General features: G+C 39.4%; 1 protein-coding gene across 1 annotated transcript in view; it reads right to left on the bottom strand.

Moving 5' to 3' along the window:
• rint1 (RAD50 interactor 1) overlaps nucleotides 1-19,373 on the bottom strand; it is a 77,753-nt gene that overhangs the window by 52,982 nt on the left and 5,398 nt on the right. Inside the window, 2 exon segments of the mRNA XM_027289135.1 lie at nucleotides 10,164-10,279; nucleotides 15,114-15,239. Of these exon segments, the coding sequence (XP_027144936.1) occupies nucleotides 10,164-10,279; nucleotides 15,114-15,239 (242 nt within the window).

The raw sequence follows: 19,373 nt of genomic DNA, 5'->3' as shown, positions 1-19,373 counted from the left end.
ATGAATCCTCTGCAGCAGAGGTGTGTTGGTCTTCTTTCCCTGATGCATTTGTCATAGAGTGACTTTCCTCAGAGTTGTGTTTTTTGTGACTGCAGTTCAAAGACCATTCAAAGCTCCAAAATTTCCAGATAAATTGATCGTCATGTTTTAATGTAGTACTTAAACGTCATCTTTCTTTACTCTGTTCAGATCATTTCTGCACTAATTAATGACTAAATTAGTAAAATATACCTCTTAACACTGAAATGCATAAAAAAAAAGATCAATAGACAAGACATACTTGCTGAATACCCCATAAAATGATTGGTCGACTACTTTAAAAGAATCTAAATATAAAACGTATATAAAATGGCTGTTTCCCCCCCTTTTTTGTGCAACATACATTACCGTTAAACTTTTTGGTCATTCAGAAAATTCCATGTTTTCCATGAAACCTTCAAGAAATTAGTTTAATTGAGGACATATTGCAGAAACAGGAAATTGCTTCTAATGTATTTTATAGCTATTGACAAGGTTAGAAATAGTTTAAATTAACTATGTTTCTGTTATGGAAATGTTTTAAAGAAAACCCCTTTAGTAAGAAAACTGGATTCAAAGTATAAGTTAAGTTGGATTTTTATTCTTGTACAAGACGAGCGTTTAACACCGTGGCACACACAAAGGGGTTACAGAGAACAGGCTGCCTGAAACGTCTCTAACAGTGGTTCTTATCATTTTTTTTCCTCGGAATTGAGGGATTCCACTACTTTTTTCCCTCTGCCATGGTCTAAAAAAGTAACTGTTGTGGACTGCCACACATTTTTTTTTTCTAAATTTCTTTTAGTGTTTGGCAAACCAGAAATTTCCATTTGAAATGACCTTAGTTTTGTGTCATAAAATTAAACACTGAAGAACATCCCTCCAAGACTGGTGATTCCATAATTTTTTTTGCCAGGGTTGTAGATACTGTAGATAATGTTGTCCTCTTGTCAGTTAGGTACCAGGGTCTCCCACTCCTCTTTCTATCCTGGTTAGAGCCAGGTAGGCCAAACAGTGCACAGCATTGTTGAGATCTTCAGTTTCTTGGCAATTTCTTGCATGGCATAGCCTTCATTTCTCAGAACACAACTGACCTGTTTCAGAAGAAAGTTCTTTCTGTTCTGAGCCTGTATGGAACCCACAATTGCTGAGCTCCAGACACTCACTAGTCTAAGAAGGCTAGTTTTATTGCTCTTTAATCAGCACAAACTTTTTCACTATGCTACCATGTTGCAAAGGTGTTTCTAATGACTAGTTAGCCATTTAAAATGATGAACTTGGATTTCAACACAACATGCAGTTGGAACACAGAGTGTGGTTACTGGATAATGGGCCTGCAACTTATGTAGATAGTCAATTACAAATCTGGCTGTTTCCAGCTACAGTAGTTATTAGATAGTCATTTACACTATTTACAATGTCCTAAAAATAGGTTTCTAACAGGCTTGGGGTGAATAATATATTAAGATATTAATTCCTAGAACTTATCTATCTCGCTCTTTTACCCCTTTCCAAATGGAAGCATCCCTGGGCAGTCCCCAGAATATGTGTGAGTGGTCGCCCACCAGTCCACATCTCTCCAGCAGTAATGTTGCAGCTGGATTATTTACAAATTAGAGACCACATAAGGTGTCCTAAAAAAACCTTGTCTTTGTTTTCCAATCAACTCCTTCCACTCTACTCCCATTTTTTTTGATATAAAAAATTGTCGGGTATATCTAATAACGATTTCTATATATGGGAAAACATACCTTTTATTCGGGTAATCAGGTGTTTAATTATATCATAAAAATAAGTTTCTATGTTGTTTGAGCCTTCTATATATATTCAATCTGTATGGTTTTGTGATGATCTCTGTGGTCGTCCCCAATGGTGGGAATGACCTACAACGGCTACTAGAACAGCAAACATCCCTTTTGACCTTTTAAAAACTTGTAAAAACCTTTCTGTTTCGAGAATGTCCCTGCCTAACAAAACTAACAAAACTAACAACTACTCTTGTGCTCCTTACACCTTTGTCAGCTTATGTCCTCCTCGTAAGTCGCTTGGATAAAACGTCTGCTAAATGCAATGTAATGTAATGTAATGTAATAATGTCACATTGTGCAGCAACCCACTCTGTCGGGTTAACTGCGTGTAATCACTCATAATAAGTCAATAGCAGCTGATGCCACCAACCAAAACGACCAGATAATGTGCCTATTGTTACATTCTGGGACTCAGCAAAGTGTAAATAAATATAGTAGTAAAATAAGCCTGTTAACCCCATTGTATTGGAGGGTAATAATGTAGCCTATCTAACATTGAACCATTCACAGCTTCTCGTAGCTGTTTAATTTAAAATGGGAAAAACCTTACTTTTTGCTCAATATTGTCCAAAACTTTTCAAGGGAAGAAAAACCTGCAATCTTTTTTGTGAACATGCTGACGTTCCGTACTCTTCAGTTGGCATCCCGTGTCTCCCACCTGTGTCTGGCCAGCTCTCGCTCCACTTTATCCCGCTCGTCAACTCGGACTTGGATATTTAAATCCTCAGCACCGGTGTGCATCCATAAAAAGTCTGGAAAGTTTTTTCTCGGATCACCATCATCCGCGGGCGGGCAGGTACATGCACTACGCTTTAACGTTTTTCTACTTCAGCTGTTTCACAACGTATCTGACTTGAGCGCGTTTCCTCTGTAGCTCCGCTGATAGTCATTATCAAAGTAGATCTGCTTTTCACCCCATCTCACTTTGCAATGTCTCCAGGCTTGCTGCAGGATCTGTTCCTTCATTGTGGTATTCCGCGAATTTAATGGACGATGGAGCAAGGCGGGTTTGTTTTTCTTTCGGTTTTGGCATGAGTGCTATGTGCACTCGGTCAATCCTAATGTCGGCTTGGTCAGTGGCAGGTCGGTCAGCACCGTCGCAGTAGCTTTTTAATGAAGGCGACCATGTCTTTCCCTCGCCCCTTTCCCTGATACAGCCTCAGGTTTTGCCTTCTGTGTCTGTTTTGAAGATCGTCACACCGTTCAAATAATTCCGCCTCCGCTGCAGGTAGGAAGCCGATGGCTTTTCCGTGGGCCGCGGTGGTCTCCTCTGGGTTGTTATCGCTCCTCCGCGTCAACACCCTCTTTTCCAGCTCTGTTAGTTGTGCACTTAAACCATCGACGATGTTTCAAGCTTTGTGAATGATTCCTTACGTTGGCTTTTGAATTCCCTTACATCCTACTCATCTGCAGAAGTCCCCCCGTATTCTTGGTTCGATTGGGCGATAGCCCGCAGCATCCCCTCCAGGCTTCGCAGCTTCAGCGGCTTTGCTAGGGCGAGCACTAGCGTTCGTCAGGATTAGCATCCTTTAGCATCATTGGTTCCGATATTTTTTCCTCTCCTTCTCTGTTCTGGATGTATCTAGCGAGTCTTTCGTTCGCGCTCATCTTTGCGGTGCGTTAGGCATGCTTTGCTGGTTTTGTTCAAATGTCGATTTGTTAAGTTAGCAGGTCAGCACAGCTCAAACTTTTGCGTCCTACTTGAACTGGGGCCGCCGGAAGTCCTCATGTATCAATATTTTTGTGGACACTTCTTTATAGAAGGGCCATAGCAAAATTTCATGTCTTGGTCTAATTAAGATAGCAATATAAATTTTATTGCATTTTATTTCTAAAGCAAAGAAGGTAACACTTGTAAAGCAATAGATTTCTGTGAAGTAACCATTATTTTATTGTAATATAAATATAATTATTTTACAATTCACCACTGTTTTCCAACACTTCTGCCACTCTGGTAAAAATACAAAAGGGCTTTAGACCTTACTTCCACATGTCAGTACCAAATATTGTGTAGGCAACTCTGCACCTCTAATGGTTACAAAGAGTGACACCGAATGTTCCATAATGTTGCAGACAGATGAAGCAAGCATATTTCAGATTTCATGTAGTCAAGACGAACTGGCAACTTGTCCAGGGTGTACCCCGCCTCTCGCCAAGGTCAGCGGGATAGGCTCCAGGCCCATGTGCCCTAGTGAGGATAAGCGTTACAGATAATGTGTATGCATGTATGTTAGTCAAGGCTATAAACTGGTGCAAGTCTTGATGGTAAGAAATTGTTTGTCTTGGTTAATGATTCTATCTTCTAGCACCTACAGGGGGCCCAGCCTTGGATGGATAATCTTGGCCAGCTGCTTAACCAAGTCGACACTATAGAGGACACATGAAATACCTACAGTGCCTGCAACATATAGAGGAACTCAGGTACTATAACTGAGATAAAAGGTTGAAGACATACAGTGGTGGTCAAAAGTTTACCATACATTGTAAAGAACATAATTGTCATGGCTGTCTTGAATTCCAGTTATTTCTACAACTCTGATTTTTCTCTGATATAGTGATTGGAACAGATCCTTCTTTGTCACAAAAAACATTCATGAAGCTTGGTTCCTTTATGACTTTATTATGGTAAGCTGAAATTGTGACCAATCTGCTGGGTCAAAAAATATACATACAGCAAATGAATGAGCAATTTTGGGACTTAGAAAGTTGTGTCAATGACATGAGCTTCATAGCATGACCTCTTAACTTCCTGTGAGTGATCATGAGTGACTACAGCTGGTGACTTCTCTGAGGCCATTTAAAAATGTCATTGGATAAAAACACCCACAAACGCTACAATGGGAAAGTCAAAGGAGCTCGCACAGATCTGAAAAAGAGAATCATTGACTTGAACAAGTCAGGAAGTCACTTGGAGCCCTTTCAAAGCAGCTGCAGGTTCCAAGAGCAACAGTGCAAACAATGTTTGTAAGTATAAAGTGCATGGCACTGTTTTGTCACTGCCACGATCAGGAAGAAAACGCAAGCTGTCACCTGCTGCTGAGGAAAACTGGTCAGGAGGGTGAAGAGTCAACCCAGGAGCACCAAAAAGCAGATCTGCGAAGAATTAGACGCTGCTGGAACACAGGTGTCAGTGTCCACAGTCAAGTGTGTTTTGCATCGCCAGGGACTGAGAGGCTGCTGTGCAAGAAGGAAGCCCTTGCTCCAAAAGCGGCACCTTAAGGCTCAACTAAAGTTTGCTGCTGATCACATGGACAAAATAAGACCTTCTGGAGGAAGTTCTGTGGTCAGATGAAACAAAAATGGAGCTGTTTGGCCACAATGCTCAACAATATGTTTGGAGGAGAAAAGTGAGGCTTTAACCCCCAAGAACACATGCCTACCATCAAGCACGGTGGTGGTGTATTTGCTGTGGGCCTGTTTTGCTGCCAGTGGAACTGGTGCTTTACAGAGAGTCAATGGACAATGAGAAGGAGGATTACCTTCAAATTCTTCAAGAAAACCTAAAGTCATCAGCCCGAAGGTTGGGTCTTGGGCGCAGTTGGGTGTTCCAACAGGACAATGACCCCAAACCACCATCAAAAGTGGTAATGGAATGGCTAAATCAGGCTCGAATTAAGGTTTAGAATGGCCTTCCCAAAGTCCTGACTTAAACCCATTGAGAACATGTGGATAATGCTGAAGAACACAGTCCCTGCCAGAAAGCCAACAAATTTAACTGAACTGCACCAATTCTGTCAAGAGGAGTGGTCAAAGATTCAACCAGAAACTTGCCAGAAGCTTGTGGATGGCTACCAAAAGCGCCTAATTGAAATAAAATGGCCAGGGACATGTAACCAAATTTAGCATTGCTGTATGTTATTTTTGACCCAGCTGATTTTGTCACATTTTCAGTTTACCCATAATCAGAGGTGGAAAGAGTACTAAAATATTATACTCAAGTACAAGTACTGTTACTCTGATGAAATTTTACTTAAGTACAAGTAAAATTACCAGTCAAAAAATCTACTCAAGTAAAAGTAAAAAGTAAGTCATTTAAAATGTACTTTGAGTAAAAGTAAAAAGTTACTTTTTAAACCATGGGTGCTTTTTTGCCTCTATTGTGTTGTGGGAAAAAAGGAGACAAGGACATATGCACATCTCAACCAAGATCTTTTTATTGCAGCAATTAAAGTGCTTACAGGATAATGTTAGCCTGGCCTAAGCCATCCCAGTTCTCAGTTTTCATTCGCAGTATCCGTGTTGCCACGCAGTCTAAAAGCCTTCAACCTTGATGGATGCCTCCTCTGAAAACATATAATATACAAATATTTTCATTAGTATGCAAATCACGAACTTCATTAAATACTCAGCATTTTAACTATTCATAGATAAATATTACATATTTGTACATATATTATATTCATAGATGTTTTCTAAACACAATACATTTTGTGCATTAGAATGCAAAAGTTGGTGACAAAAAACATATTAAGTACATAAATGAACCTTCAAACAAGAGGAACTGTGATCTACATGTATTTATTCAATTGGTCTTGATTCACACATCTAATGTTAAAACAACAGATAATACTTTAAACAGTTGTAATGGGGTCATTCGTTTTAGGATGCTAATGTGCAAAGTTTAGGGCAGGGGTCGGCAATTAGCGGCCCGCGGGCCAGAACTGGCCCGCCATTAATTATATCTGGCCCGCTAGATGACGTTGATTATTTAATATATATATATATATATATTAATATATTATATATATATATATATATATATATATAATATATATATATTTTTTTTTTTTTTTTAAATATATCTTTTAAACCTCGTTTCCTGTCAAAAATACAACAATTCCACAGATTTCACAAACATTTATTGAAAAGTAGCTGATAAGTAACGTGACAGCAGACAAGAACATCCTCGCCGCCCTTTACTTGATGCACAGGTCGGAACACTAATTGGCACGTGCGTGCGCTGTAACTGTGGAAAATAAAAGTGTCCTGTGTCCCTCTTGCAACGGACAACGTGAAAATGTGTTTCATTAAATGAAAAAAAACAAAACCAAACAAGGTCGGCAGATCTGCGCTGCTGTATACACTTAGTTACGGCAGGTTGCTAGGGCAGGTTTGACTGTTTCGTGACAGACGCAGTGGGCGTTTTAAGGCCGGTAAAACCCCTAACCACACACTTTTTACACCTTGTTACACGCATTTTGTACAGTGCTCCCTTAATTAATCAGGACGTAGAACTATGTCGGTTTCTCACTCAGCCAATCAGGACGCCAAATACCAGATTCTATCATGATGCTTTTCGTCTACAGGCGGTTAAAACGGGCACTAAATAGCTAGTTTGCAAGTCTGCATTTCTTAGCATTTTCTTTTGCGGCACCCGTTCGTCCGGACTAGCTAGAATGAGAGCAGCTTGCAGTGCTATGCTTGAGTTCAAATCTGTTGCCACGCGCCAACGGAAAATTCACATTTCCCCCACCTCCCCCAATACAGTCTCTAATATGGCCCACTACAAACGTCTAACCACCCTGGGCTAACACAAAACGATTAGCTGCTATACACGAAATTTTAAGTGAAATGTTGCACCGAAGTCTCATATCTCGCCTGTGTGCACCAATTGAAAATGATGATTAACTGTGTCAGGGGTACAAAAAGGTGGATTTCTACACCAAAACCGCTGCATCCCCAGCTGTCTACATATTGCTATTATCAATTCAAACATTAGCTGCCATGTGTTTTGTTTAGTACTATTTATTGGCCTGTTGGATGTAGCCTATGGTAGGTCCAATGACAGTATAAAGACGTAGGACTGATGAGCTAGGTTGGCAAGCTAACTTGCTCGCACGATTAGCCAGCCGAATAACAGAATAGCTAGTTGCCGTTGGTTATCTGTCGGTACTGATCAACAGTTTCCTACTTCAATATTAGGCAATGCCATCCAGTATTTTAGATAGAACTATAGCCAGCCTGTCGTCAGTAAGTTTAACCATAGCCGCAGAAGTTCTCTGGTTTAACTGTGGAAAGGGAACGTGACTTACCTCAACATGCTTGCGCAGATTAGATGTCGAATTTTTGTACGCAGAAATGGTTGTCGTCTTGGGTACACACAATTTACATTGCATAACAAAGCTGTCACCCCTTTTCTCAACGAAGCCGAGTGGTCACTTATATAGGGCCAGGGGTGCACTTCTTTCTTGTTCTCTGAAGGGTCGTCCACATGCTCCTCTGCCTCCTCCATGCCCGACATCGTCTGTGAGGCGTGAGACTATCACGCATGCTTTCCGTTATTCACTTCCAGAATGCGGCCCCCCGATTCTGTTTTTTTTTTTCCTTTCTTTTTTTTTTTACTCAGTAACGCTTGTGATGAAAAATGTACAAAAGTACATTACTTAAAAGAAAACATACTTAAGTAAAAGTAAAATTACACTTTCAAAAAATACTTGAAAATACAAGTACACAAAAAAGCTACTCAATTACAGTAACGCAAGTAATGTACTTTGTTACTTTCCACCCCTGCCCATAATAAAGTCATAAAAGAACCAAGCTTCATGAATGTTTTTTGTGACAAGAAGGGATCTATTTCAATCACTATATCAGAGAAAAATCAGAGTTGTAGAAAATAACTGGAAACTCAAGACAGCCATGACATTATGTTCTTTACAGTGTATGTAAACTTTTGACCACCACTGTATGAGACAGAGACAGAGTTATCAAATATAAATGAGAGTGACAGGCAGAAAAGAGAGAAGATTTCTGATTTTTCTCTGATATAGTGATTGGAACAGATCCTTCTTTGTCACAAAAAACATTCATGAAGCTTGGTTCTTTTATGACTTTATTATGGGTAAACTGAAAATGTGACAAAATCAGCTGGGTCAAAAATATACATACAGCAATGCTAATATTTGGTTACATGTCCCTTGGCCATTTTTATTTCAATTAGGCGCTTTTGGTAGCCATCCACAAGCTTCTGGCAAGTTTCTGGTTGAATCTTTGACCACTCCTCTTGACAGAATTGGTGCAGTTCAGTTAAATTTGTTGGCTTTCTGGCATGGACTTGTTTCTTCAGCATTATCCACATGTTCTCAATGGGGTTTAAGTCAGGACTTTGGGAAGGCCATTCTAAAACCTTAATTCTAGCCTGGTTTAGCCATTCCATTACCACTTTTGATGTGTGTTTGGGGTCATTGTCCTGTTGGAACACCCAACTGCGCCCAAGACCCAACCTTCGGGCTGATGACTTTAGGTTTTCTTGAAGACTTTGAAGGTAATCCTCCTCCTTCATTGTCCCATTGACTCTCTGTAAAGCACCAGTTCCATTGGCAGCAAAACAGGCCCACAGCATAATACTACCACCACCGTGCTTGATGGTAGGCATGGTGTTCTTGGGATTAAAGGCCTCACCTTTTCTCCTCCAAACATATTGCTAAGCATTGTGGCCAAACAGCTCCATTTTTGTTTCATCTGACCACAGAACTTTCCTCCAGAAGGTCTTATCTTTGTCCATGTGATCAGCAGCAAACTTTAGTCGAGCCTTAAGGTGCCGCTTTTGGAGCAAGGGCTTCCTTCTTGCACGGCAGCCTCTCAGTCCATGGCGATGCAAAACACGCTTGAATGTGGACACTGACACCTGTGTTCCAGCAGCGTCTAATTCTTGGCAGATCTGCTTTTTGGTGCTCCTGGGTTGACTCTTCACCCTCCTGACCAGTTTTCTCTCAGCAGCAGGTGACAGCTTGCGTTTTCTTCCTGATCGTGGCAGTGACAAAACAGTGCCATGCACTTTATACTTACAAACAATTGTTTGCACTGTTGCTCTTGGAACCTGCAGCTGCTTTGAAATGGCTCCAAGTGACTTTCCTGACTTGTTCAAGTCAATGATTCTCTTTTTCAGATCTGTGCTGAGCTCCTTTGACTTTCCCATTGTAGCGTTTGTGGGTGTTTTTATCCAATGAGCCCTTTTTAAATGGCCTCAGAGAAGTCACCAGCTGTAGTCACTCATGATCACTCACAGGAAGTTAAGAGGTCATGCTATGAAGCTCATGTCATTGACACAACTTTCTAAGTCTCCAAAATTGCTCATTCATGTTGCTGTATGTATATTTTTGACCCAGCAGATTTGGTCACAATTTCAGCTTACCCATAATAAAGTCATAAAAGAACCAAGCTTCATGAATGTTTTTTGTGACAAAGAAGGATCTGTTCCAATCACTATATCAGAGAAAAATCAGAGTTGTAGAAATAACTGGAAATTCAAGACAGCCATGACATTATGTTCTTTACAAGTGTATGTAAACTTTTGACCACCACTGTATGTCTTCAACCTTTTAATCTCAGTTATAGTACCTGAGTTCCTCTATATGTTGCAGGCACTGTAGGTATTTCATGTGTCTCTCTATAGTGTCGACTTGGTTAAGCAGCTGGCCAAGATTATCCATCCAAGGCTGGGCCCCCTGTAGGTGCTAGAAGATAGAATCATTAACCAAGACAAACAATTTCTTACCATCAAGACTTGCACCAGTTTATAGCCTTGACTAACATACATGCATACATACATTATCTGTAACCGCTTATCCTCACTAGGGTCACATGGGCCTGGAGCCTATCCCAGCTGACCTTGGGCGAGAGGCGGGGTACACCCTGGACAAGTTGCCAGTTCGTCTTGACTAACATGAAATCTGAAATATTGCTTGCTTCATCTGTCTGCAACATTATAGGAACATTCGGTAGTCACTCTTTGTAAACCATTAGAGTTGCAGAGTTGCCTACACAATATTTGGTATCTGACAATGTGAAGTAAGGTCTAAAGCCCTTTTGTATTTTTACCATAGTGGCAGAAGTGTTGGAAAACAGTGGTGAATTGTAAAATAATTATATTTATATTTACAATAAAATAATGGTTACTTCACAGAAATCTATTGCTTTACAAGTGTTACCTTCTTTGCTTTAGAAATAAAAATGCAATAAAAATTTATATTGCTATCTTAATTAGACCAAGACATGAAATTTTGCTATGGCCCTTCTATAAAGAAGTGTCACAAAAATATTGATACATGAGGACTTCCGGCGGCCCCATGTTCAAGTAGGACGCAAAAGTTTGAGCTGTGCTGACCTGCTAACTTAACAAATCGACATTTGAACAAAACTCAGCAAAAGCATGCCTAACGACACCGCAAAGATGAGCGCTAACGAAAGACTCGCTAGATACCAGTCCAGAAACAGAGAAGGAGAGGAAAAATTATCGGAACCAATTGATGCTAAGAAGGATGCTAATCCTGACGAAGCTAGTGCTCGCCCTAGCAAAGCCGCTGAAGCTGCCGATAGCCTGGAGGGGATGCTGCGGGCTATCGCCCAATCGAACCGAGAAATACGGGGGGACATTCTGCAGATGAGTATGGATGTAAGGGAATTCAAAAGCCAACGTAAGGAATCATTCACAAAGCTTGAAACATCGGTCGATGGTTTAAGTGCACAACTAACAGAGCTGGAAAAGAGGGTGGTTGACGCGGAGGAGCGTATAACAACCACAGAGGAGACCACCGCGGCCCACGGAAAAGCCATCGGCTTCCTACTGCAGCGTGAGGCGGAATTATTTGAACGGTGTGAAGATCTTCAAAACAGACACAGAAGGCAAAACCTGAGGCTGTATCAGGGAAAGGGAGCGAAGGGAAAGACATGGTCGCCTTCATTAAAAAGCTACTGCTGACGGTGCTGACCGACCTGCCACTGACCAAGGCCGACATTAGGATTGACCGAGTGCACAGAGCACTCATGCCAAAACCGAAAGAAAACAACCCGCCTTGCTCCATCGTCATTAAATTCGCGGAATACACAATGAAGGAACAGATCCTGCAGCAAGCCTGGAGACATTGCAAAGTGAGGATGGGTGAAAAGCAGATCTACTTTGATAATGACTATTCAGCGGAGCTACAGAGGAAACGCGCTCAAGTCAGATACGTTGTGAAACAGCTGAAGTAGAAAAACGTTAAAGCGTAGTGCATGTACCTGGCCCGCCCGCGGATGATGGTGGGATCCGAGGAAAAAACTTTCCAGACTGTTATGGATGCAGCACCGGTGCTGAAGGATTTAAATATCCAAGTCCGAGTTGACGAGCGGGATAAAGTAGAGCGAGAGCTGGCCAGACACAGGTGGGAGACACGGGATGCCAACTGAAGAGTACGGAACGTCAGCATGTTCACAGAAAAAGATTGCAGGTTTTTCTTCCCTTGAAAAGTTTGGAAATATTGAGCAAAAAGTAAGGTTTTTCCATTTTAATTAAACAGCTACGAGAAGCTGTGAATGGTTCAATGTTAGATAGGCTACAGTTAATTACCCTCCAATTACAATGGTGTTAACAGGCTTTATTTTACTTACTTATATTTATTTACACTTTGCTGAGTCCAGAATGTAACAATAGCACATTATCTGGTCGTTTTGGTTGGTGGCATCAGCTGCTATTGACTTATTATGAGTGATTTACACGCAGTTAACCCGACAGAGTGGGTCTGCTGCACAATGTGACATTATTACATTACATTACATTACATTGCATTTAGCAGACGCTTTTATCCAAAGCGACTTACAGAGGAGGACATAAGCTGACAAAGGTGTAAAGGAGCACAGAGTAGTTGTTAGTTTTGTTAGTTTTGTTAGGCAGGGAAGCATTCTCGAAACAGAAAGGTTTTTACAAGTTTTTTAAAAGGTCAAAAGGGATGTTGCTGTTCTAGTAGCCGTTGGTAGGTCATTCCACCATTTGGGGACGACCACAGAGATCATCACAAACCATACAGATTGGAATATAATTAGAAAGGCTCAAACAAACATAGAAACTTATTTTATTGATATAATTAAACACTGATTACCGAATAAAAGGTATGTTTCCCATATATATAGAAATCTGTTATTAGATATACCAGACAATACTTTTTATATCAAAAACAAATGGGAGCTAGAGTGGAAGGAGTTTGATTGGAAGACAAAGACAAGGTTTTTTAGGACACCTTATGTGGTCTCTAAATTTGTAAATAATCCAGCTGCAACATACTGCTGGAGAGGATGTGGACTGGTGGGCGACCACTCACACATATTCTGGGACTGCCCAGTGATGCTTCCATTTTGGAAAGGGGTAAAGAGCGAGATAGATAATGTTCTAGGAATTAATATATTAATATATTATTCACCCCAAGCCTGTTAGAAAACTCTATTTTTAGACATTGTAAATAGTGTAAATGACTATCTAAATAACTACTGTAGCTGGAAACAGCAGATTTGTAATTGAATATCTACATAAGTGCAGGCCCATTATCAGTAACCATCACTCTGTGTTCCAACTGCATGTTGTGTTTGAAAATCCAAGTTCATCATTTTAAATGGCTAACTAGTCATTAGAAACACCTTTTGCAATCATGGTAGCATAGCTGAAAACTGTTGTGCTGATTAAAGAAGCAATAAAACTAGCCTTCTTTAGACTAGGTGAGTGTCTGGAGCATCAGCAATTGTGGGTTCCATTACAGGCTCAGAAAGAAAGAACTTTCTTCTGAAACAGGTCAGTTCTTGTTCTGAGAAATGAAGGCTATGCCATGCAAGAAATTGCCAAGAAACTGAAGATCTCATACAATGCTGTGCACTGTTCTGGCTCTACCTGGCTCTAACCAGGATAGAAAGAGGAGTGGGAGACCCTGGTACCTAACTGAACAAGAGGACAACATTATCTACAGTATCTACAACCCCTGGCAAAAATTATGGAATCACCAGTCTTGGAGGATGTTCATTCAGTTGTTTAATTTTATGACACAAAACTAAGGTCATTTCAAATGGAAACTTTCTGGTTTGCCAAACACTAAAAGAAATTTAGAAAAAAAAATTGTGGCAGTCACTAACAGTTACTTTTTTAGACCATGCAGAGGGAAAAAATTATGGAATCCCTCAATTCCGAGGAAAAAAATTGTATAAGAACCAACTGTTAGAGCTCTTCAGGCAGCCTTTTCTCTGTAACCCCTTTTGTGTGTTGCACTGTTAAACGCTCCGTCTTGTACAAGAATAATAAATCCAACTTAAACTCTGATACTTTGAATCCAGTTTTCCTTACTAAAGGGTTTTTCTTTAAAACATTTCCATAACAGAAACTATTATTTAATTTAAAACATTATTTCTAACCTTGTCAATAGCTATATTTCACATTGTTTCTGCAATATGTCCTAATTAAACTAATTTCTTGAAGGTTTCATGGAAAACATGGAATTTTCTGAATGACCAAAAAGTTTAACGGTAATGTATGTTGCACAAAAAAGGGGGGGAAACAGCATTTTATATACGTTTTATATTTTAGATTCTTTAAAGTAGCGACCAATCAGTTTTATGGGGTATTCAGCAAGTATGTCTTGTCTATTGATCTTTTTTTTTATGCATTTCAGTTGTTAAGAGGTACTATTTTACTAATTTAGTCATTTATATTATGTGCAGAAATGCTGAACAGAGTAAAGAAAGATGACAGTTAAGTACTACATTAAAACATGACGATCAATTTATCTGGAAAATTTTGGGAGCTTTGAATGGGTCTTGAACTGCAGTCACAAAAACCATCAAACTCTGAGGAAAGTCACTCTTATGACAAATGCATCAGGGAAAGAAGACCAACACACCTCTGCTGCAGAGGATTCATTCAAGTTCATTACAGTTAAGTGCCTCAGAAATTCCCAATTTAGAGCACCTCAGATTAGAGCCCACCTAAATACTTTAGAGTTCAAGCAGAAGACACATCTTGACATCAACTGTTCAGAGGAGGCTGTGTGAATCAGACCTTTATAGTTGAAGTGCTGCAAAGAAACCATGGCTGATGGAGACCAACAAGAAGAAAAGATTAGCTTGGTGCAAGAAACACAATGAATGGACATCAGACCAATGTAAACCTGTACTTCAGTCTGGTTAGTCAAATTAGAGATTTTTGGTTACAACCATCTATTTGATGGATGTATTTAAGGGATGCATGGTGAATTGATAGTTTCTGTATGTCTGGGGTGCTGGGCTGGTGGCACTGTTAGCAATTTCTTCAAAATTCAAGGCCAGCATAGTAAAAATCTTGCTTTACACAAGCCTCTTGCAGTTATTGCAATAACTATTTGGTTTAATTATGCGATTGTTGTTAATTATGCTGTTGTTCTGTAGTGTACTGTTATGCAGTGAATATAACAGGTAATAGGTCACATTCAGGAGTTGTCAGTCTACTCAGTGATAGAAAAGGGGTCGTAAAAGGTTGCTCTTTCTGTACTGTTGCCTCTTTCTTTGTGTTGTTCTTACCTGGTTAAGCATGTTAGAGATAAATTGCTCTTTCTGCAGCAGGGCCTCAAGTGAACATGTAGCCTCCTCAGCAGCAGACAGAGCTGCAGAAACTTTAGGAGGCGCAGAACTGGATACAGTCAGAACCTAAATGACAAGTGAGAAAATTTGTTTTAGCTAGATAAATAGATTTCTTTGTTGTCACAATGCTTCTTAGTAATAAATCTTATACCATTGGAAAGTCTGTTTATTTCCATTTTAGATTTCCCACATTTGTGAGTAAAGCAATTTTTTTATGGGTACAACCCACATACGCAGTTCAAATTATAATGTTATTATTATTATGATAACACATTCAAAGACCATCTAAGTCTTCGAGGGATAAGGGGTAAAAATTGGTAACAGAATTCCTTGAACAGTTAAGTTCCAGAGTGGGTTCAATAGATGTGTGGAAATGTGAAAGCAAATCGAATTCCACCAAACTGGAATAATTTTGCCTGCAATTAGTCTGCCACCATAGTATCAAAACATAGAGGAAGGCACTCCATAATGTCAGAGTAGCTGTTGCCTCCAAAACGCATCACTGTGGTGGACCCCGGTGGAATCCAGCTGTTAGAAACAACTGACAAATAACTCATGAAATAACTTCAATAATTCACTCATTCATTCATTCATTCATTCATTCATCCATCCATCCATCCATCCATCTACGCAGTCAATCTGTCTCTTAGACCCCATCTCAAACAGGCTGCTCAAGGATGTTTTACCTCTAGTTAGTCATTCTTTATTGGATATGATTAATCTGTCTTTATTATCAGGATATGTACCACAGTTCTTTAAGGTAGCTGTAATTACTGTAATTAAACCTCTTCGTAAAAAGCCCACTCTAGATCTAGAGGTTTTAGCCAATTACCCATGGATTTCTCTCTAAGATACTTGAGAAAGCTGTAGCCCAGGGGTGTCAAAGATGCGGCCAGCGGGCCACATCCGGCCCGCCTAGCTTTTTCATCTGGCCCGCGGCCCATTTTAAATGAAATATAATTTTATTACATTTTTTTATAATATCGTGATGCACCGCTGCACGGCTCACTAGAACGGGCGCTAATGAAAGCTTGGTTCTTTGAGAGCAGGTAGCGGACACTTTTTTTCAATCTTGACACCCTCGTTGGAAAAATGTCGCTGTCCAAAAAGAGAAAGGTGGACACTGAGTGTCGGATCTTCCAGAAAAAATGGACTAATTCGTATTTTTTCACGGAGATGAATGGGAAACCTATGTGTTTGGTGTGCATGCAGCAAGTGGCTGCGCTAAAGAAATACAATCTTAAATGCCACTACGAGAGTCAAGTTCGGTAAAGTTGGAAAGATATTCACAGATTCGGACTTTCATGATCAATAAGTAAGAGGCGAAACGTTGTTCAAACACAAATGATGCCTCTTTCACATCGTAAAAAAAATCAATAACTCCACTGTTATATAGGATTATGACTCCAGAATCACTCCACAAATCAACAGTCTCCTCGTGGTCATACTACAACAGCGGTTTTGGAAAAATACACTTTTTTATAATTTTGGTGAATTTTTATTGTGAATAATAATCAATAACCTCACTGTTAGCTATACATTATTATGACTCCAAAATGACTCCGCACATCAACAGTCTCCTCGTGGTCAGACTACAACAGCGGTTTTGGAAAAATATACTTTTTCATAATTTAATACAATATAACAGTGGAGTTATTGATTAATATTTTCAATGAAAAAATCATCAAAATTAAGCCTGTTTTCTCCAAAACAGCTGTTGTAGTATGACCATGAGGAGACTGTTGATGTGTGGAGTGACTCTGGAGTCTCCAGACTGTATAACAGTGGAGTTATTGATTAATATTTGTAATAAAAATTCACCAAAATTATGGAAACGGGTTTTTGGTTCTTGTAGCTCGTAGTATATGCTACTACGATGTGAAAGAGGCATCATTTGTGTTTGAACAACGTTTCGCCTCTTACTTATTGATCCCGGAAGTCCAAATCTGTGAATATATTTCCAACTTTACCGAACTGCTAAAGTTATAAATCTTAAACGCCACTATGAGAGTCTGCATAGCGACAAATATGGCAACAAGAGCTAGGAATAATAATTGTACACATCACATGTGTATGTTTTTTGTTATTATTTTTCAATTTAATTTCACATTATGTTCATAAGTTTACACAAGAGTTGAATTTATTAAGGTGTTGACTTTATTTAGCAAGTTGCCATGGGATTGGCCATGTTTTCCTGGTTAAACTAGAGGTCTAACTTGGCTTTAATTTCTGTCATTGATGTAACCTGGAACATTTCTTGCATATTTTTTTTTTATTGTTCAAAGCTATATTATTAAAATAATCCAAGCTCATGCCTTCCATGTCATCTGCTTGCTCTGCTATGAACTCTGCTGTGAGATATGACAAACATTGTTTGAGCTTTTTTGCACATGTTTTGTGAACTATTGTGATGTGTTACTGCACAACTTGAAATTGCACTTACTTTTAAAGCCTCAGGTTGTTACTTTTTATTTTATTGAAGAAAAAATCTTTAAATAAAAAAGATTTTGTAATGCACTTGTTTTTAGCACTTTTTTAAATCTATATATTTTTTTAGATTTTCAAATTTATGCTGTGATTTTTATGCTCCGGCCCGCTTGAGCTCATATATAGTTGTATGCAGCCCCTGGACCAAAATGAGTTTGACAGCCCTGCTGTAGCCAATCAGCTGTGTAACTGTGTCCATAAGAACAGTTTGAGGATTTCCAGTCAGGATTTAGAGTGCATCATAGCACAGAGACCGCATTAGTCAAAGTTACAAATGACCTCCTAATGGCATCAGACAAAGGACTCATCTCTGTACTTGTCCTGTCAGATCATCAAATTCTTTTACAGAGACTAGAACATCAAATTGGCATCAAAGGAACCGCCCTAAGCTGGTTTGAGGCGTATTTTTTAAAATCAATCTCAGTTCGTTCACGTCAATGATGAATCCTCCATGCATATCAAAGTTTGTCACAGAGTTCCACAAGGTTCTGTGTTAGGACCACTTCTATTCAGTTTATATATGCTTCCTCTAAGGAGAGACCCAATTATATTTATCGATCAAGCCTGATTAAACCAATCTGTTAACTAAACTCCAAGCATGCCTTAAGGATATAAAAAGTTGGATGACCTACAATTTTCTGAAGTTAAATTCAGACAAAACTGAAGTTCTTGTAATTGGACCCAAACACCTCAGAAACACTCTTTCTAGAGATTTTGTTACTTTAGATGGGATCACCCTGGCCTCCAGCTCCACCGTAAAGAATCTTGAGAAGAAGTTGTTTTTGATCAGGATTTGTCCTTTAACGTCCACATAAAACAAATTTCAAGGACTGCTTTCTTCCACTTATGTAACATCACCAAAATCAGACATATTGTATCTCAAGTGGATGCAGAAAAACTAGTCCACACATTTGTTACTTGGACTATTGGCTGGACTATTGTAACTCACTGTTATCAGGCTGCTCCAATAAGTCTCTTAGGAAGCTAATTCAGAATGCTGCTGCACGTGTTCTGACAGGAAACAAGATCAGAGATCACATCTCTCCCATTTTGGCTTCTTTGCATTGGCTACCTGTTGAATAGAATTTAAAATTCTTCTCCTTACATACAAAGCTCTTTATGGTCAGGCACCATTATCTAAAAGAGCTCATAGTACCTTACTACCCCTATAGAACACTGCGCTCTCAGAATGCTAGATTCTTTGTGACATTAGTTTCTAACTAGAAAATTCCCGCAGAAATTTTGAGAGTGACGAGTGGGCTGTTGCCGGGGGTCTGTAGTCAAAAAGCACACCTCAAATAGTCATTTTTAACATGTTTATTTAGACACAGGAGCAGCTAGTGCTGCCGCGCAAGCAATTGACATTAGCATGTTAACAATTACCATGTCTTTAATTTTTAGTGGCTAATGTTAATTAGTATGTTAGCATTTGCATTCATTTTAGCATTGGCCGCTAATGTTACCAGTTAGCATGTCTTTACAGCTAGCGCCAATGAGCTAGCTGCTCTGCTGTCTCTGACGTGCTAGCAATTAACATGTATTCTTACTGACTGAAAATGAGTGGCTAGCATTAACGTGCTAACAGTTAACATTAGCATGCTAGCATTAGCATGTTATCAATGAGCATGTATTTAATTCTTAGTGGCTAATAGTAATCAATTAACATTAACATGTTAGCATTGGCATGTATATAATACTTAGTGGCTAATGATA

The sequence above is a fragment of the Larimichthys crocea genome, chromosome XVI, assembly GCF_000972845.2.
Source record: "Larimichthys crocea isolate SSNF chromosome XVI, L_crocea_2.0, whole genome shotgun sequence".
Lineage (NCBI taxonomy): Eukaryota > Metazoa > Chordata > Actinopteri > Sciaenidae > Larimichthys > Larimichthys crocea.
This window is presented reverse-complemented; position numbering and strand designations above follow the sequence as displayed.